At 36.3% G+C, this 20,360-nt stretch overlaps 1 protein-coding gene across 1 annotated transcript in view; it reads right to left on the bottom strand.

Moving 5' to 3' along the window:
- The window catches only part of dpy (fibrillin-like protein dumpy), a 474,963-nt gene that overhangs the window by 286,626 nt on the left and 167,977 nt on the right, over positions 1–20,360 (bottom strand). The window contains exons 32-44 of the mRNA XM_083128311.1: positions 18,023–18,219; positions 16,885–17,154; positions 15,577–15,832; positions 14,422–14,616; positions 12,960–13,142; positions 10,782–10,913; positions 9,379–9,885; positions 8,382–8,583; positions 7,177–7,352; positions 5,934–6,217; positions 4,479–4,878; positions 3,135–3,386; positions 2,515–2,591 (exon numbers count right to left, since the gene is read on the bottom strand). Of these exons, the coding sequence (XP_082984437.1) occupies positions 2,515–2,591; positions 3,135–3,386; positions 4,479–4,878; positions 5,934–6,217; positions 7,177–7,352; positions 8,382–8,583; positions 9,379–9,885; positions 10,782–10,913; positions 12,960–13,142; positions 14,422–14,616; positions 15,577–15,832; positions 16,885–17,154; positions 18,023–18,219 (3,131 nt within the window). The remainder of the gene's footprint in view (positions 1–2,514; positions 2,592–3,134; positions 3,387–4,478; positions 4,879–5,933; positions 6,218–7,176; positions 7,353–8,381; positions 8,584–9,378; positions 9,886–10,781; positions 10,914–12,959; positions 13,143–14,421; positions 14,617–15,576; positions 15,833–16,884; positions 17,155–18,022; positions 18,220–20,360) is intronic.

Below are 20,360 nucleotides of genomic sequence, written 5' to 3'. Positions count from 1 at the left end.
ACAGGAAATTAAGATCTATATATTGAAGTAAAGCATAGTAGTTTAGATAGGAGGGGAAAAAAAGAGTACCAGATCTGTTAATTACACAACAAAAACAAATTAATCTAATCTCAATCACACAATTTACAAAATTTCTTATTTCTTTTGTCAGGCTTCTTTGGGAATCTTTTGATCAACTAGTACATTTACAGGTCTATCTTTGTTATGCTTGTACATTGCTTCAGTTTATCTTTTAAGTAGGAAGGCTATGTTGTTAAAGTCAAATTTCTCTCTTTTAACATTTAAGCATAACTTTCAGTTTAAAAGGTATTAATTAGTAATTAATTGTTGTTTAGTCACCAAACATCAACCCCATTTCAGCTATTAGTCTATTCTAAATACCCACTGTCCTAGCTAATTGATACAATTTAATATTTTATTAACATTTATTTGCATTCTATTTATAGCTATATTAATGCTTTAATTTTAGAAAAAATATAAACTTTTGAAGAAAAACATTTACCTTTAAGGCATCCATTTTTAGGGTCAACAACAAAGCCAGGTGGGCAGAAATTACAAAAGGGTTTATGGTCTTCTACGAAACAAGGAGTTCTCTCGGGACAGGTGAAGTTTCTACAGGGATCCATGCAAACGTAACCTTGACAGGACAGGTGCGAGGGGCATCCACCATCTTTGAGGCAGATGAACAAGGAAGGGTTGCAGTTCTTGGTGCAAATGCATACAGGTTTGTGATCGAGGACATCACAGGACTTTTCTGGGGGGCAAGGGTTCCGTGAAGCGCAAGGGTTCTGGCACTTGTTGCTGAGACATGCTAGGTTGGAGGCACACTCGTCATCTCGGTGGCACTCGAGGCGGTCAGGAGCGCACGTGAGTTCTCCCAGCTCGTTGACTACAAAGCCGTTTTTGCACACGCAAACTGGACGTCGATTGCGTACTTCACATTTCTTGTTCATCTCACACACGTAACTACCAAGTTGGCACGGGTCTTGACATTCGCCCAGAATGTGATTGCAAACTAAGTTTTCACCACAGTCATAATCTGAGGTACATCCCGTGCTAGGTTCGGTAACAGGAGGTGGCGTGAACTCGCACTTGGGGTCTACTTGGCACACCGAGTGGGGCATCCCTACGTAACACTGTGGACACGAGCAGCGTGGCTTGTGCAGCATAACACGACACAGGGCATTCTCTCCACATGCCCCTCTCAGACTACAGGGATCTATGCACTGTCTATTGATGCATGCTTTTTCATTTGGACAGTCAAAGTCACTGGTACATTGGTTTTCTATGAGTGCCAAAGAAAAAAGAAAAGATACAAGAAAGTGATTGTAAGAACCATGAAAGGAAACACTTTCTCAGTCATTTGTTTTTATGTTGTTTTTTTTAGTGCACATACAGGCCCATTAAAATCGAGAGATTTGAGCAGGCAAAAAAACACAAAAATTTGTGATGAAGACAGTTTCAGGCAAGATTTTGAAGAACAAAAGCCATATCAATGTAAACTATTTACCCAAATCTCATATGTATATCTATCTATCTATCTATAAAAAATAGTGCTAATAGGTGTTGTGCAAGATGAATGTTTACTAACGAACCCGAAACAGACAAACAGAAAGTATATCGCTAACAGAATCCTCTCTGCCTAAAAAAAATTGAAATGAGAATTGCTCCTTTCACAGTTCCCAATCTGACTTACCATAAACCTGGTTCAAAACAAGTTATTTTGGTTCCAACCAATACATTATTTTTTATTTACTTTATACAATTCTATTTTTTATATACAAATGAAACTAAAATTGAGCAAATTTCTTGAAAAAAGAAAAACTACTAACATTTTCCCAACAATTCTACCAAACATTTACTACTATTTACAAAATATTATACAAAAAAAATCAAGTAACTCTACTGTCAGTTCTACAGTAACTTGCATACACTGACTACTGACTTTTCTAATATAAATTTTCACTACATCACTTCCCTTTCCCAATAATCACAAAGAACAAAAACAAGGAAAAGTAAAAGAAATAAAAAAAATATACATGCAAGGTAAGGGGAAATAAAACATGAACAGGGAAGGTCAAGTGAGGTCATTTTTTTACATGCCTCAATGATGGACAAGGTTAGTGATGAGGCAGATTGGAAAACTGTAATAATAACAACTCATAGGTACAGTTCAAAAGTGTTGTGTTTAAAATTTATATACATGTTTAGAGAGGAACATAGGTATTGCATGCAAGGTGTGAATTATGAATAATATGATTTGTTTATGATACAAATTTATGTAACAAAATTTATATAACTTTACAGGGGGTGGGGGCTTGTTGCTTCACTCATCCTGTGTTCCTCTCAAAAAATGAAGATCTTGGCTTGCTGTAGAAGTGGAAGAAGGAGAAATAAGAAGCATGAGTAGACATCAGAGATGAGAAGACAAGAATCGAACAATCGTATCCTACCTGGTCTGCATTCTACCTCTGGTGTGCCTACGGTGCCTGGTTGGCATCGGCAGACAAAAACTGCTCCTTCTCTCAAACACTCAGCTCCTCGTCCGCAGCCTAACGTACGGCAGTCGCCTGGTCCCCTCTCAACAGTACCTGAAAATTAAGGTGACCATTTTCATCATTTTGTAGCTGTAGGAAGAAACGTATCAGAATAAAGATTAAGAGCCTATTAAAACTGATTGTGTTTCGTTTTGTCTTTCATAAAAGACTCTTGCTTCAGGAGTTGAAATATTGAAGACAAAGGAGGAATGGGGTAAAGAAGTGACAAATTACTAGGAAACTAATAAATATTGTCATAAATGAATCGAGGACTATTTTGAGTAAAATTTTTACATAAATTTTATACATGCCGATGGATAATAATATGCCATAAAATTTAAATTTGCTTACATCAATATTTTAATACATAAGGACATGTAATGGCAATTTTAATTAAAATTAATTTGTTTTAGATATTAGGTGAAAAAAAAAGTTGGAATAAAGTTAACTGTAAAAGTAACTTAGTTAACAGTATATTTAGTGACAGTATAAAGTGACAGTAACTCAGTTACTTTTCAAAAGTAACTGACAAAAGCAGCAGAATGTACACAAAATATCAAGATCCACATTAAGCATAAGTAATTCGGTACAACTCACATTCAACATTTGGATTTCCAGCAGGGTAATTTCTTGGACAATAGCATTCGGCTGTGTGGCCACCGACAACACGACATCCTGCATTTACACCGCAACGCTTATTCTGGCAAAGGTTCGCTTGAGGTTCTTCACAGACACATCCATTGTAGGGATCGCCGGTGCAGCCAGGTGCACAAGTGCACTCAAACCCATCCACTAGGTCGCGGCACCTGGCATTCTCTCCACATGGGTATGTCAAACATTCATCAACATCTGAAATAAAGTTGTACGTAAGTAAATAGCAATCAGCATCAAGGAAATGTTCTAACGTAACAGAGAATTGTAACTGACTTTCTATGTTAGTCTGATACTTGGACACTGATTAGTGTTACAACAGAAACCACTTGACTTGAAATGGTAAAGCTGTGTTAATGTATCAACTTATAAATATGCATATAATCTTGACATTCTCTCATTCCTCCAATTCCAACATACCACATGGAGGACAAGTTCCCTGGTAAAAACTGCACAAAAAAATGTTTCCAGCTTTAAAATTAGTTTCAACTAGCATTCGTGATAACAATTTTACTAGATTTATAGACAATTAGAGAATGCTATTATAGTAACTATACTATAATGTACTATAATTTAATTTGCTACACATAGCATTATTTACATACATATATTGTCTTGACATACAAGCAAAAATAGATTGAAACATTGTTTCCAGCTTCTTGTTTGCACCAGAATTCACATTGGAAATTCATAAAACCAATTCCTTGGGAACTAGCCATGTGGGTTTTATTTAAGAAGACTGTTTCCCAAGGAATGGATCCAATCACTTTTGAATATGAATCCTATGATAATGAAAAAAGGAAATATTTCAAACGTTGGAAACATAGGGCCATCAAGATTATACACACCACCATTAGATTCTACTGCAGTGTGTCACACTGCTCTCCAGGCATACAGTAGACTAAGGTGTATGTCACGAAGCATGGGTTTTTGTGCCTACATCTCTAGCCATCAATAATACATATTGTATTGTTTCTAAATACCAACACACAACAAAGCTTACATTGAACAGGTGCACTTAAAAAAATTATCTACAATGTTCAAGCATTCTTATTAATTGAAGTGCCTTTTAAAGGTTTGTAGCTTTACATCCAAAACAATAATACTATTTCTTTCAATTATGTTAAAATTCCATTTGCAGCGTTAAAATAGCCACAACAGAAAAGTTGGGAGAAAGAAAGATGAAATGAAAGAAAACATGCTTCATTAAAGGAGCAGTCCCAGCATCCAACTGGAATGACAGGAAAATCACAGAAACTTAAGTTTCAAGTGCAAGGTTCGAAGACTCACCTTGTTTGCATTCTATCAGTGGGTTCCCATAGTAACTGGGAGCACACAAACATTGTGCCTGGCGATTGACCACGCGACACTGTGCATTGACACCACAAGCGTTAGCCTCCAAACAAGGATTTCTGCAGCTCTTCTCCACACATTTCTTTCCCGTTTCACATTCCTCGTCGTGCAGGCACTCGTACTTGACACAAGACTGGCTCGGTTCGCCTTGGAAACCATCTGGACAGAGGCACACTGCTCTGTGATCAGACACACGGCAAATGGCACCGGTTCCGCATGGGAAACCTGGTTCTGCGCACGGATTGGTGCACAGGCCATTCAGACAAGATCGATCGTTTGGACAGTCGTTGTGGGTTCGGCAACCAATCACACACAAGCCAGCCTGGCAAATTTGACCCTGGAATCACATTAAGAAATTATGCAGTTAACATTATGAAAGTGTGTGTCATTTTATATCTAAAAAAATGATTCCTTACACATATTGACATTATGTTGCAAAGAGCTAGCTTGTATTAGGCACAACATTTACTTGTACATGATAAATCAATAGTTTTAAATATATTAGGGCAAGGTGTGAGATACATTTTCCTACCATGTTTGTCACAAAATGAATTAAAAAATTCAAAACAAATTCTTAAATACGAAATTGAGACCTTATTTAATGATACAACATTTCTGAAATCTGAATTATCCTATGGGTTATGCAAAATCATGGAAACTTGATTAATTCTGCTGTAAATATTTGAGGAGCAAAAATTTGACTCCTTTACACAAGTATAAACTTAGTTCTCTGATAACTACATAAATGTGCTCTTTGTCAAGGAAATGTAATAATAAGTGTAGTTTTTAAATCAAAATTAGGATTATATGCACCATTTTAACACCAAAATGCCAATTTTTATACTGCTTTTGATCCTGAAACGTGTCCTGTTTTGATACCAAAATCTTGGCAGTTACACAAATATCATTAAAATTGATAATTTTATCAATCTAATACATCAGTAAATGTCTTGGAAGTTAGTGTAAAATTCTAACATTTTCTTATTTAAAAAAAACAAAATTAATATAAAAGTATAATAATTCACATTTACTGGATTTATAAAGTAGGTGTCCACATATTATTTTTCTAGGACAAATCCTATTGCTTCTACCTGGTTTCAATTATTAATTAATGAGATAAATGAACCACTCAGATTCTTCATGAGGCATTTTTAACTTTATATTGGATTAATAGTACATACCGGTTATTGGTATTGGCAAAAATTTCATATCAGTCCATCCCTAACATATTAACATGCAAAAAATGTAGTGGAAATTTGAAGTTCGACTGGGAGAACAAGATTGTGTCTTTGGAATTCTGTCAACAGAATCTCTGATTTCAACCCAAATTCCACTACTTAGATCTCTGTATATGTGCATAGCACTCTGATTCAGTTTTCAGAAAACACCTACCTGAGGGCAGACGTTGTCATTGCTGCACTGCGACTTGCATTTTCCATCACTGCATGATTCTCCGCAGGAACAGTCAGAGTTGGTTCGGCAGTTCTTGATGCAGAAACCTCCCAGGCACTGCTGTCCACCAGCACAGACGTTGCTTTCTGAGCACCTGCTCGCTGGCTGTGTGCAGCTGATAAGAGGGTTGCCGACGGAGTTTGTAGGGCAGCTGCATTGAGCTGCATGGTTAACAACATCACAAACAGCACAGGACCCACATGCTGATGCTCCTTCGCATGGATCTGAAACATTAGTGACAAAATTATGATAAAAAATTCACTGAGCAAAATATGTAAAGTCTGTTTTTGTCTAGTTATTTTTCATTCTAGATCACTAGCAACCAAGTTCATACGTAAACTAAACTCTGCAGTGCAATGTTTGCGAAGTAGGTTTCTTTGGTTGGTTAGCACACATATATATCTGGCTGGTACTCGCTACTACAGGATGTTTCAAAATTCATGCAATCCAAACTTACATCGATTATGACATGAAATCTGCTTTTCTGCATTGAGTGTTCCACAAATCAGTTTACTGAAGGGTACTAGACTTTCATTTCTTTTGATAAACTGACTTATGGAATACCCTGTTCTTTGATTGCCAGTTCACTCTACACAGAAAATCATAGAAATTAATTAATGGCACAGTCAGGGTGATTTTTTTCTCCCCAGAATGCCAACTTGGAAGGGAGGTGACTGGTGTCATTATTATTAGTGGTTTGCAACCAATGAAAAAGTGGCATTTCAAAGGCATATAATCTTGGTTAGCAACACTAGTGTAGAATTGTGTCGTCAGATACAGACATGTACCCAACCACTTAACAATACAACTGTATGAATTCTTCATAAATCGTAACACAGAAACTTTAGGGTCTCCATGTGGATCGAAACAGGGACCGTTTGTGCCAAATGCAAGGACACTCGCCATTCAGCTACATAGGAGCTTCAATCTCTCATAGATATTACTTAAAATTCCTTAAAAACGTGCACTATTAGAATTTGAGCACCAAAAAAAACATCGTCTTCAATTAAATCTAAGAGTGCACATGGATTGTAAGCTTTTACAACAAATATATTAAAATTAAAATTTTGAAGTGAATGAGAGCATTTGTAGAATCAACTCATGTATTTTACGAGAGGAAATATATAATGATGAGAGGTGATTTTTGACATAGAACTGAATGACTAAAGGGTAGAATACTCACTTCTACACTGGTTGTTGATGCAGGCTTGTTCAGGTGGACATACAGTATCACTTCTGCAGCCAACATCACACACACGATCTACACATATTTCTCCAGGATCACATTTACTGTCACTGTTGCAAATTGGTTTGCACAAACCACCAAGGCATCTTTCATCTGACAAGCAACTCAAATCACTGTGAAAGAAAGCAAACACATTTAAAAATAAGGATGAGAAATTTATATTAACAGTAGTAAATTAACATGAATAAATTTACGATTCATAAATATTATGTGGTTAACCTGAAGAAACAGATTTTGGAATTACAACCACTACATGTATACATCCATTCTACTTCAGCAATAATTTACCAGCAGAAATTAATTATATACAGACATATATTTTTTAAAGTTCACTTTTTGGTCAGAAAGTCTAATCAGAATTTAAAGTGGGATCCAAATTACTATGTGCATCCACCAGGAATTGAATTTGGGACTCCTTGGGCAACAGAATTAACTACTGCCAGAGCTCTTGCATCATTTCTTTTCCAAAACAAATTGATTGAATTCTCCATATTGTTAAGGTATTTTCTAATGGATTTCTAGACCATTCTGTAATGTTTTAACTTCTTTAACTTTATAGTATGCAGCGGAACCCAGATTTTACTTTCCAATATGTACAGTTTCAGGACAGTCAATCTTCATGGTCCCAATAAAGTCATATGTTATATTTTTTTCCCAGATTTTATATTTTCTTGCATTCTTTCATCTGGGTCAAATGGTAAAATGTAATTCCTCGAGTGGAAATATGAAGCAATGGTTCCAGTTGCAAAAATGCCATATTTTTCATGTATTTCTTTTTACCAAAGAACACCTTTTGTATCAAATTAGTTTGCAGACATGAAAATTTATATTTAACAAGTGCAACAACCATATTTAATTCCCCTTGTCTTTCCATGATTTTTTTAGCCCTAGGTTGATTTTTCTGACTCGTTCATGGGAATCCTGAATACATTATTGGGGAGCATATTCATACGGTACAGACAACTGTTATGATAGTGTTAATGTATTTATTCCATTCCATCTAAACTTCTACAAACAGCTCATTCCATATGTCCGATCTGAGATATGGCTAAAAAGAAGCAGAGCTTACTAGAATTTAATTAAGAAAATTAAGCTTTTCTGTCTTCTCAGTTCCCAAAAGAAGGAATGTAAAAATAACTTACTTATGGCATGTGGAACGGCATCTTCCAAGATAGCAGGTCTGATCTTGAGCACATTCATGCTCTGTTTGGCATGTGGTAGGGGCATGACGGCAGCTTACGTATGGATCTCCAATCAAACGTGCCGGGCACACACACTGCTTCTGGTGGCCAACAATTCTACATTCAGCATTCGTACCACATGCAGTGGGTGACTCACACAGATCTGGAAAGGTAAATTTTAAAATATTTTCTGAATTTAAGATGTCTCATTAGGATAATATTTCACAAAAAAAAAAAAATACAATTTTTTTGTAACGTAAATTTGAGTTTAGAAAACTTAATTGAGTCTCTTAAATTTTCTAAAATTGTTAATATTATGATACCTTGCTTAATCCTTTTTATATAAAATTGAAATCTCATACAAAACTAGATTTAAATACTGATCTGAAATTAAATATGATTAATTAAAGATTTAGTAAACTTGTCATAGAATTTTTAACACATGTTTAATTGTGGTTGTAACAACATATGAGGAATAAAAATACAAAACTAATTCTAATGTAATTATATCACATGCAAGATTCACATATACAAGATACAGATAGAGAGTAAGAAATTTATATTACATTAAATATGGCTTTAAAGTCCTAATTCTTTGGTTATTGCCTTGCCAAAAGAACAATACAACACTGTATTGTATTAATGTATGAAAGACATACACTCTTTTATTATCAAGGATAAGAAACCTAGTCTGAATCAGTTTAAATATCAGAATAATATAAATTTCTGGATGTGTCATTCTTGACCATCGAAAATCAGTTTCATTACATCCTTGGTCTCAATGTACATGCATACAAGCTTCTGTGCTTTACAAGGTAAACTTTCCTGCATATTACTACAAAACATTAACCAATCCTATAACATCAGTATGACAACAACTGAAGACTGCGTAAATGAAATCTGAAATTGTGTATGTAAACACCATTGTATGGATTGATTAACGAAGAGAAGTGCTTACCTATACACTTGCTGTTCACACAAGCCTGGCTAGTTGGGCAGTCCGGATCACTTCTGCAACCAATCACACAAATCAGTCCCTCACAGATCTCTCCACTGCGGCAATCATTGTCACGACGACACAACGGCTTGCACACACCAGCATCGCACCTCTCGTTACTCAGGCAGTTGGCATTCGACGAGCAGAGAGGTTTGCAGATGCCACCTAGACAAAGTGAACCATCTGGACAGCCTCTGTTCTCTGTGCAAGGCTTCGGCTCCCTAACGCACGCAACCTTCGGTGTTGGGTTGGCAATGAATCCAGGCTGGCAAGAGCATGTTGCCCTCTGGTTGTTGACGGAACAAACAGCATTAGGTCCGCATGAGGCAGCTTCGCAAGGATCCACACATCGGTTCTGAATACAGGACTCGCTTGCGCTGCAATCTTCATCCGTGTGGCAGCCAATGATGCACATATTGTGCAGGCATATGTGACCCAGGAAACAATCGTTATCCACACGGCATGTTACTGAAAATAAAACAGGAATATTAACAGACAAAATTCCAACATTTCAGTAACTGAACACTCTCTTTCTGTATCTATGTTATGTTCATCTCACAATAACTCTACCTTAAACTTCCAAACATTAATAATTGTCAAGTAAAAGAGTTTCACCTTTTGTAACAATAAAATTGTAGTATATATAAACGAAGTATTTCTACTTTGCTGAGAAAGTAAGCTAACTTTTGTACCCACACTATACATCTGACATTCTCAATGAAACATGTAATATTTTCCTGTTTAAGAACTTTTTAGCTGCAGCCCATGAAAAATGTACAAATCATAGTTTACATACTGGTCAGTTTCCTTTCAAGAAAAGTGTTAAAAATTATCAGGTTTGTAATACTAGATAAGTATCGAATTACATACACTAGTCTGTGCCATTTGCTGCCTGTTCTACAACTGCAACTGTTATCGATTTTAGTCCATTCTTGGCAGTGGAACACTTGTGCTTCAAAATTATGCGTTGCATGAAAGGGAGTGTTAAATGAGATTCTTTCTCTTATTCATAAAAGCCTACATTATTACTTGAGAGGTTGTGAGGTAGGCTAGTTTAAAGTTGCTCACCTTATACAATTACATATTTAAGATGGTAAGCTCCATCTCAAGCCATGTACTGTGGAATACATATTCTTAACTGCTAAGCAATGAAACCATTTAAAATCCATAAACCGTATATGTGACGTCAGATGTAATACAGATGATGACTTGAAAATGCAGCAAAAGTACTACTCATCTGCGAACCTCCTTTATTTTAACTGAACTGCCTCAAGATGATTTTTCTTGCTGACAAATACTGGAAGTATTACTAGTACCCATTTTCTAAACTTAATACAAATATAATGAATTAAAGAGAAACTTACAAATGCAGTTGCCCTTTAAGCATTTCTCATTCAGAGCACATTCACTGTCAGAGTGGCATCCTGGCATACACATTCCATTCTTGCAGGTATAGTCTGATGGGCATTCATTATTTGCATAACAAGCCACAGGTACTATAAAAAGAATATGAAAGGTTTAAATTATAATAAATTGTATAAGTAACATTTTTATATATGTAAAATCCAATATACAACTTCTATGAAAGTAAGCACAGGACTCATTCATTATAAGGTGGCAATGTTACAACAACATGCAATTTTATATTGAATTACACCTGCCGCAAAATGACTTCGGACCTCATGTGAAATCTGCTATCACTTTGTAGCCTTGTATCTAGTGTTGTTTTGTTTTGAACACGGAATTGTTTGAATGTATCTAGCAACAGTGTATCACTGCTCATAAACGAGTTCATTTCATTTCGTATTGTTAGTTGACACAGGAAGGGTGACTTTCTGCTGTAGTGTGTGTGATAAATTGCTGTGTTTTCGAGTGTTGGATATTTTCCTACTGTATTTGTGTTGGATATTTGACTACTGTACAGGTGTATTTGTAATATGCCGGGAACTTACTGTAGTAGTGTGGAAAAAGCCAGCATTATTGCATGGCGAAGTGAAAATGTCCTGATAAAGACGATGTAAACAAACAGGTCGAGCAAAATCAACCATAATGAAGGTACTGGCAGCTGCCAGAGGACTGCCTCCAACTGTCATTCCAAAGCAAAAATTCGGTGGTGGGAGGCAAAGAAAAACAACCAAATCTATAGACGCTCTCCTAATGAGAGAAATAAAGAAAAACCCTCGACTGACAGCATCAGAACTTTAAAAAATGCACCCGAGTCTGCTAGAAAATGTTAGTGTTCGCACCAACCAGCATCGTTTACAGAAAGACTTGGATTTGCCATGTCGTACTGCTGCTAACAAGCCACTACTCACCCCCCGCATGAAGAAAGACAGTTTTGCAAAGAAATATGCACACTGGACACCAGCACAGTGGAGGAAAGTCATGTTTTCCGATGAAAGTTCATTCCAACTGTTCCGAATGGGAGCTGCCAAGGTGAGACGTCCATCATCTTCAGATCAATACGACCCAAAGTATATGGTTCCGACTGTTAGGCACACCCAGTCTGTAATGGTGTGGTGTAATTTTTCAGGTGAAAAGGGTAGGGCAGGTTTATATTTCTTACCGCAAAACGTGATGATGAACGCAGGCCGATATATCAATGTTCTTAAGGACCATTTAGTGGATATGCTTCAGATTCACGAGTGTGATCTTTTCATGCATGATAACGCTCCTTGTCACATGGCTAAGAAGGTAAAGAAATGGCTTAAGGAACAACAGATAAAGATGTTAGAGTGGCCTGGGAATAGCCCCGATCTCAACCCAATTGAAAATTGTTGGCATCGTGTGAAGCAATTCCTGGGAAAGAAGATTCAGAACCTTCAGATCGTCCAAACAGAACTGAAGAAAATGTGGTGCATTGACATGGACTTAAATTACTTCTGAAGTCTTAGTGATTCCATGCCCAAGCACATCCAAATGGTTCTCAAAAGTAAAGGTAACATGACTCCATACGAATGTATGCATTTTTTGCTGTATCTAATAGCTTAATAATAGCTTTCCACATGAATTTTCTGTATTTTTTGTGCTTTTGTTATGAGGTCCGAAGTCATTTTGCGGAGGGTGTAATATATCATATATCAATACGAATAAAATTCTATTTTGGTACCTTATTAGTATGAGTTAAAATTTCATATAAGAATAACAAAGTAAAACATGCATAAATCAAAACAATTAAGTATAAAATACAGGAACCAGGTTATCATTTCATATTCTAATGAAATGAATCCCCATGAAATATAAACATGAGATCTAACAACAGGAATATGGATGGAGTAAACCTTTTGTTATCATTTTATCATTTTTCTTGTGATTATCATAGTTTGAGTTTTTTTGTTTTCAGTCCACTTTATGCACAGATAGGCTAATCGAGACTGGATCTACAGTTTAAAGTGGAATTCGAACAAGATAAGATTTCTTCCATCCCATTATGTTTGCATTGGATTTATACATATCCTTTCAAATCAAGAACATTTACTGTAGCATTCTTCAGAGGTACGCATAATTTCAATAGGGTGAAATGAAATCAATACAAAACTTACTTCTAACACACTCAACGTCTCCTTTGCCAGTGAAACCTGCAGGACAACTGCACTGCTTTCTGTGGTTGGCCATTCGGCATTCAGCATTCAATCCGCAAGCTGTTCCAGCATCACAAGGGTTAGTACACTGCCCTCTCAGGCAAGTTTGTGTCAGGCCACATTCTTCATCTGACTGGCAAGGTGCTGTAAAAAAAGAGGAACCAGGTTGAAAATTATGACCACGTACATTAACATTTCAATAACCAAAGCATACAAATACATCTTCTCTGCTACCTCTGTGGACAAGCACCTTTGAGTGGTCAACTCATGATTTCATCATCAAACGTTTTTGGTTTGAGTTCCAGCTTAGGCATGGGTGTTCTTTGTTGAGTGTCCCTGCAGCAATTTCATCTATCTTTCACCCTCGCCTTTGAAATTACCCTTAAAAGGCTAATTCTCTTCGAACTCAACTAACAATAAAGAATTTCAACACGTATATGAGTGACATATAGTGCATCAGCCTGAAATCAAGAAACACAACTATGTGCAAAATTGGTCATATATTTTGTTACACTTGGAGTTTTATAAAATTTGTTAGAATGTCCAATCAACAGCTTTCACGAATGGTAACAGAGAGCTGCCAAATTTGATAAGCAAATAAGATTTGTGGAAAAAGGTACATCAAATTATTAGATATTTGTGTAAGAAGCAGAAAAGTTACTTAAAATTGAAAAAAATACAAACATCTCTAGCAATGCATGATTAATACCAGGTGTCAACAGTTTAAAAATAATCTTAAAAGTTGCTAAATAAACATAAGGTTCAAATTTGATGATAATTTGAGTAATGATTCTCAAGAACATATATGGAATGTAATACTTTGTCCATATTTTTTATGAATTTGCTATTAAATATTTTCAATAAGATTTCAATTTAAAATCTAGCATGTTTAAAAGCAAGTTAAATGTTAAGTAGTGCTTTCATTATCTTGTCATGATTACTAATTCAGGTAGTCACATAACGCATAAAATACAGCAACTCTGGAACATTATACCGCTATAGTAGATCGCAGGATGTTACATTGTTGTGTCACCATATTGCTATTTCATCAGCCTTGCCCTTTTTATCAATGTGATATTTTGCCAAAGTTTGAGTGGGAGGAAATATGAAGGAATTCTTAAAATTATATTAAGTTTTTCTGGTCTTGCCAAACTTGAAATTCCACTACTTTAACGAAGAAAGTCCTTCATTAAATAATATAATGGGCAAGTAATGAACTTTTAAAATAGAGTATATTATCTCAGTTACCTCAAAATAAAAAAAAATGTTAAAATTATCATTTCAAGAAAAGTCACACACTAGTGTAAATGTAATATAATTGCAAAGTTCTATTGCTAGCATTACTGTAAAAATATACTGCAACAAATGGAAGGAAAAAGTATGCAATACATATATTAAGAATTAAATAGGATATTCGACTTACGTCTGCATATATCTCCGTAGCAGTATGTATCTTGTGGGCAATCTGAATTTTGTCTGCATGGCAAAGGTTTTGGCCTGCAGCCCACAATAAGATCATTTGGATTTCCTTCGTAACCATTTCTACAGGCACATGCTCCAACGTGACTCTGTGCAACGCACTCAGTGTTTGGACCACATGTAATACTCTCGCACACATCTAGAAAATATAATACATACATTATTTACATTCTCAGATTTTAAAGCCATTTCTAAAATGTAACATAAGAGTGATAAACTTGTAAAATGGAGATTACAAGTTTGAAATTCGAAGTTCAGACTTCACATCAAGTTACTCTGATTTCTACGCTAAGGTGTATCAATATCTCGCTTCTAAAAGTGTGAATTATTTAACTCTGGTAAAGAATCTTGCATTTCACTTAGATAAAAAAAAAGGATACTGCACTGTAATACATAAAGGTAATCTACAGCATTGTTCCCACTCATTTTGATGAAACAAATTTCTTGGCTTTTCCAGGCTCTTATAAAATACCTTTTCTGACCATTTTAAGACTTAAATGTGCTAATGACCATGTTTTAAGTGCTAAACTGTACTTTCCAGTCAAAATAATAAATAAAGTTTATTCAGCATTACTCAAATGAGTAAAAAAGCCGATAAAGATAACTTTTACATTATAGAGTCATGGTAGCTCAGTTGTTAGGGCATCTGACTACCATGCGAGAGACCCAGATTGGATCCCCGGCAAGGGTGAATTCTGATTTTTTCCCACCTGTTCAATTGGCTCCAGCGCTCACCCAGCATCGTGTAAAGTGGGTACCTGGAGGAAACTCTAGGGAGTAAAGGCAGACAGGGTAATGGTGCTGATCACATCACTCCGACCTTTGGCCGTGATCAAGGAAGTGTCATAACTACACATTCCTACACCTTTATGACGTGGTGCAAAGCAGAGGGGAGCACTTTACTTTATTTACATTATCTCCCATCAAGAACATGGTTTAAGATAAAAATTCCCAAATTCTGGGCAAGTACAAGAAAAGAGACTTGAGTTTTCCGTGTTCTTTTTTCACAGGTAGGTTTCAATGACTTGAACATGTGGCTGTACACAATCAACTTGATATAATTTTGATATTGCACTTGAAACAAAGCTCTTCAACACACCTTTGCATTTTGGTACTCCGTTCGACTTAATGCACTCTGCTGCTGCTGGGCAATCTTCGTTTCTTTCACACTCAACAGGTTGCTGACATCCTTCCCTGTATGGATCACCAACGGTTCCGATGGGGCAGTAGCATTTGTACGAGCCCCGGGCATTGTCACAATGAGCACCTGCACCGCAAGGAGCATCTGCACAGAAGTCAATCAGATCACAGTGACTGTATGCATCTCCTGTATACCCTGGTTGGCAGTAACATGTCTATGGAAAGACAAAAATATATTAACAAAACAATAGTGATGGGCTGATAAGAAATTTTGGCCAATACCTATAAAGTACTGATATAAAATTTGCTGATACCGATAACTGATCTTTCTAAATGGTCCTTAAGAACCTGAATGGTTCATTAGGGCACATGACTGCCACGTAGGAGACCCGAAGTCTGATTTCAGGTGGAAATTTTTCCAGCAATGCCATGCATTTAGGGGGTGTGGTGCTGATCACATCACTTTTACAATAGGCACTGCCTTAGAAAAAGACTGCATACTTTGACATGTACTATGCAAAACCTGATAATATTCATAAAAATAAAAAAATGGTAGAATTTTGCAGTAAATTATCAGCAATTTTACCAAAAAACTTATATGCGTATACCAGCTGATACCAATAGAGTATTGATTAATCCCTCCCATCCCTAAAATTCTATATCAGTAATAGGTACCACTACCCACTTCATACCACTAACTCACTCACTCTCTAGCCTTCTTAACTTGAAGGTGCATGGCTGCAGCAACACAAGCATTCCATCTGTCCCTATCCTAGGCAAGATCAATCCAATCTTTTCCATCCTTACCAATTTCAATTACGCCCAACTCAACTTTATCCCTTCATCTTCATCTTTGCATTCCTACAGATCTCTTACCATCAGGTTTGCCAACAAGAAACCTGTAAACTCTTCTTTCCCCCTCCATTCGTGCCACATGGCCTGCCCACCTAAGTCATCTTGTTTTAATTATTCTAATAATACCTGTACATGAAACTCACTTCATGCCAATACTATTGATCATTTAGAGTATAACATTGTTCAGTTTTAAAGGGTCTGAAATATTGTGATAGTACATCCACAATTGTAAGAGATTGCAAAGAAAACACATCTTGAATTTAGGATCTCTTACATCAAAATGTATATTTGAGACACACAGTAGGTTTCTTGTATCCAAGTCTTGCTACTTCTAATGCTAAAGGATTATACTTAATTATCATCATTCTAAATGACACAATTTAACAACTTTAGAGTGCAAAACAACTCTTACCTGCTCGTGGTTTTCTGCTGAACATAAAGCATTTTCTCCACATGGATTGTTGACCAAGCATGCGATTTTGCATTTGTAGTTTTCGCACAACTTATCATTGGAGCAGTCTGCACTGGTCTGACATTCGATGGGCTGACAACCTATTCTCTCGTCCTGTGGATTGCCGTAAAACCCAGCCTTGCAGGAGCACACTGGTTGGTGATTTTGAGGTGTGCATTCAGCATTCCTTCCACACAGAATCAAGCCATCGCAGGCATCATGACATTCAGTCTAAAAAAGAGAAAGAAAAGATACATGAAGAATCTACACTGTTAAATTATTTGAACATTGAAATATTCTCTGTTCACTTTATTCTTGTGACTATCTGAGAGAGTTTTCCAATTATATCATAAAATTTACTACGTACTTGAATATTATAAAACTTGAATAAATTAAATATTCAGCTTAAAATATAGAATTTAATTGCTTGCAGATTGTCACTGACACAATCATAGCAGCACTCATTAAAACAATACTTTCTCTTATAGTCATTAAATTTTTTATTACTCAATGTTTCAACATAACATTGAACAATAAAAAGTTTTTTCAGTGCAACAAAAAATTGTGCAACTATATAAAATTTATTCAAGGAGTAAATTTTGTGATACAACTAAAAAACTATTTCTGATGATCACAACAGTAATATGAATATGTATACACATTATTAACTATGCAATATTACACATGTTAACTGAAAAACAAGGTCATTATAAATTTAAAATTGGAGTATACCATGTTGAAAGTGTAATCTATGTACCTGTTAATGTATCAGGCAGAAGTCTGACAATTCTACATATTACAATTGAACTAGCAATATGGAATCGTTTCAAGGCACACAGAGGATACTTACTGAAAAGTTACTGTGTACTACAGTTCATTACAGTGTGTGGATTAAGTTTTACTTGAGATACAAGCTGTACAAATATAATGCCCTAAAAGAAATTAAAGTTGAGGCTAAATGATGCTAGATTATCATGTTTGAAACTGAGCATTCATCTGAAACAAAAGTAAAATTTAATTTCCTACTTTGTTCCAAATGGCAAAGGAGATGTTTAATATTACAAGAAACACATTTTTTCCATGTATTGGATAACCTTACCTGTCCAACAGAATTCTGCCTACACATCTCGGAGTTTCCACAGTCGTCATCTGACCTGCACCTAACTTCCTGAGCGCAAATGTTGTTCATGCAGAACTGGAAGTCAGGGCAGCTGTCGTTGCTCTTGCAAGTCGGTTGGCAAACGCTCTGGATACACAGCTGGTCACCCAAGCATTCACGGGCTGTAGTGCACTCCACTATATCAAAAAAGAAAAAAAATGTGTTAGAAAATTAAGTTGCACTGCAGCTTACATAGATGATTACTTATTTCATTACATTCACTTCAACCAAGAGAATCAGTTTACAGCAGCGTGGAAGATTCCTCATAAAAAACCACTTCATTTAGCTGTTCATTTGTTCTTTCCTGGATGGTTCTGCCAATGGGGGAGGGCAATAATGATTACCATTACATTCCAGAGTATTTATTTCCCCACAAAATATCATTTATGTGTTCCCAATATGGTACAACAAATCAAGGCACTGGGACGTAACAAGAACATCAAGATTTTGCACAAGTGTAACAGACAAAGTCTGTGTATTATAAAAGAAACACAGATCAAGGACAGGGCCACCAACTGCAGAAACCAACATAATCGCCAGTGACACCTAGTGAACCTGCCATATTTGAACCACAACTATAGTGGCAAAATTGTTCATATTCATTGTTGAATTTTAATTTATTATAGAACTGATAGAATGTCAATCAATAATCTTCCGTGAATGGCGACAGTGAGTTACTGAAATTATGTGATTATGGAATGATTATAATTGTGTAAAAAGTGAATTTTAACTGTGCTTGTGCAATAAATTTAAATATAGCCTACTACTGTTGTTAGGTTGTAAATTGATACAGGGTTCATTTTAAAAGTAGATATTCTGTTTCTGAGTAGGTAGTTGTTGGTCAGAAGTTCCTGATTAATTTCAAGTACATTCACAGTGTAAATAGATGTAAATCTTCACTACTAGTATCAGAATTATACAGGGTGGCTCAATAAGTCACTTAACACCCCCAGTACAAGGCCACTGCAGCACGCAACATGGAAATGGTGATGACCAATCGTTATCAGGAAAAGGGGGAACCGCATTGACGCCACCCACACGGTCGGCAGCCATCTTGATGTCCGCCATCTTGAATTCAACTTCAGAATTTTAAATGGGAAGGGGGTCGGGCGACATATCAAACTGGTATAGAATTTCACGAGAAATCCAATGGTGAAGGTTTTTTCGACGTATCTTTAACCAGTAAAAAGTTATGACTGAATTCTTGTACCAATTTGCTCCTTTTCGAGGTGTTGGAAAAATGCCTTAAAATTGGTTTAGCGCTTCGGTAATGCATCGAGATCAAAGTGACGTCTATAGAGAGACGTTCGCATGCCATTGCACATTATTTTAATCGGATACATCCATGAAGAGCTGCGCATTATGAATGGTTGTCGCGAACAATTTACAGTGTGACGCTTCCATTGAATTAAAAGTCCTTCACAGTGACAAGGCTAATGTTTATGTTCAGAAGGAAGTTTATAAACAGAATATTCGATGCTTTTTATCTGATAACCCATTTTCGACAGAACAAAGCTGAATGGTTAGTGCTGGTAAGTTAATAGTGTGGCGTGCTGTTTGGAACACGATTGGTTAGTCAATTTTTCATCAACGGAACCTTAAATGCTTAGGGCTACTTGGATTTGTTAAATAAACAGGTTTTTTCATCCTTGCTTATGGAAGAAGTTATCTTTTACAGAGTTTTTTTCAATAGGGAGGAACAAGAGAACACTATGGGTACATTGTGAACCAGTTTTTGTCCAAAGTTAGTTATCAGATGACAAGGGTCACATATTCTGTTTATGAACTTCTTTATGAACATAAACAATAGCCTTGTCACTGTGAGGGACTTTTAATTCAATGGAAGCATCACACTGTAAATTGTTCGCGACAACCATTCACAATGCGCAGGTCTTCGTGGATGTATCCGATTAAAATAATGTGCAATGGCATGCGAACGTCTCTCCATAGATGTCACTTTGATCTCGATGCATTACCGAAGCGCTAAACAAATTTTAAGGCGTTTTTCCAACACCTCGAAAAGGAGCAAATTTGTACAAGAATTCAGTAATAACTTTGTCAATGTGGTTCCCCCTTGGCCAGGCAATGATTGGTCATCGCCAATTTCAAATTCCATGCCGCAGTGGCCTTGTACTGAGGGTGTTAAGTGACTTATTGAGCCACCCTGTAGAGTATTAACCTGTAGAGCAGGGGTTTCCAACTGGCGGCCCCCGTTGCCTTTTTCTGCGGCCCGCGAAGCCAGTTTGCAAAATATATTAATTTTATTTATTTTTATTAA

Source organism: Lepisma saccharinum, chromosome 9 (assembly GCF_977018435.1).
Source record: "Lepisma saccharinum chromosome 9, izLepSacc3.1, whole genome shotgun sequence".
Classification (NCBI taxonomy): Eukaryota; Metazoa; Arthropoda; class Insecta; order Zygentoma; family Lepismatidae; genus Lepisma; species Lepisma saccharinum.
This window is presented reverse-complemented; position numbering and strand designations above follow the sequence as displayed.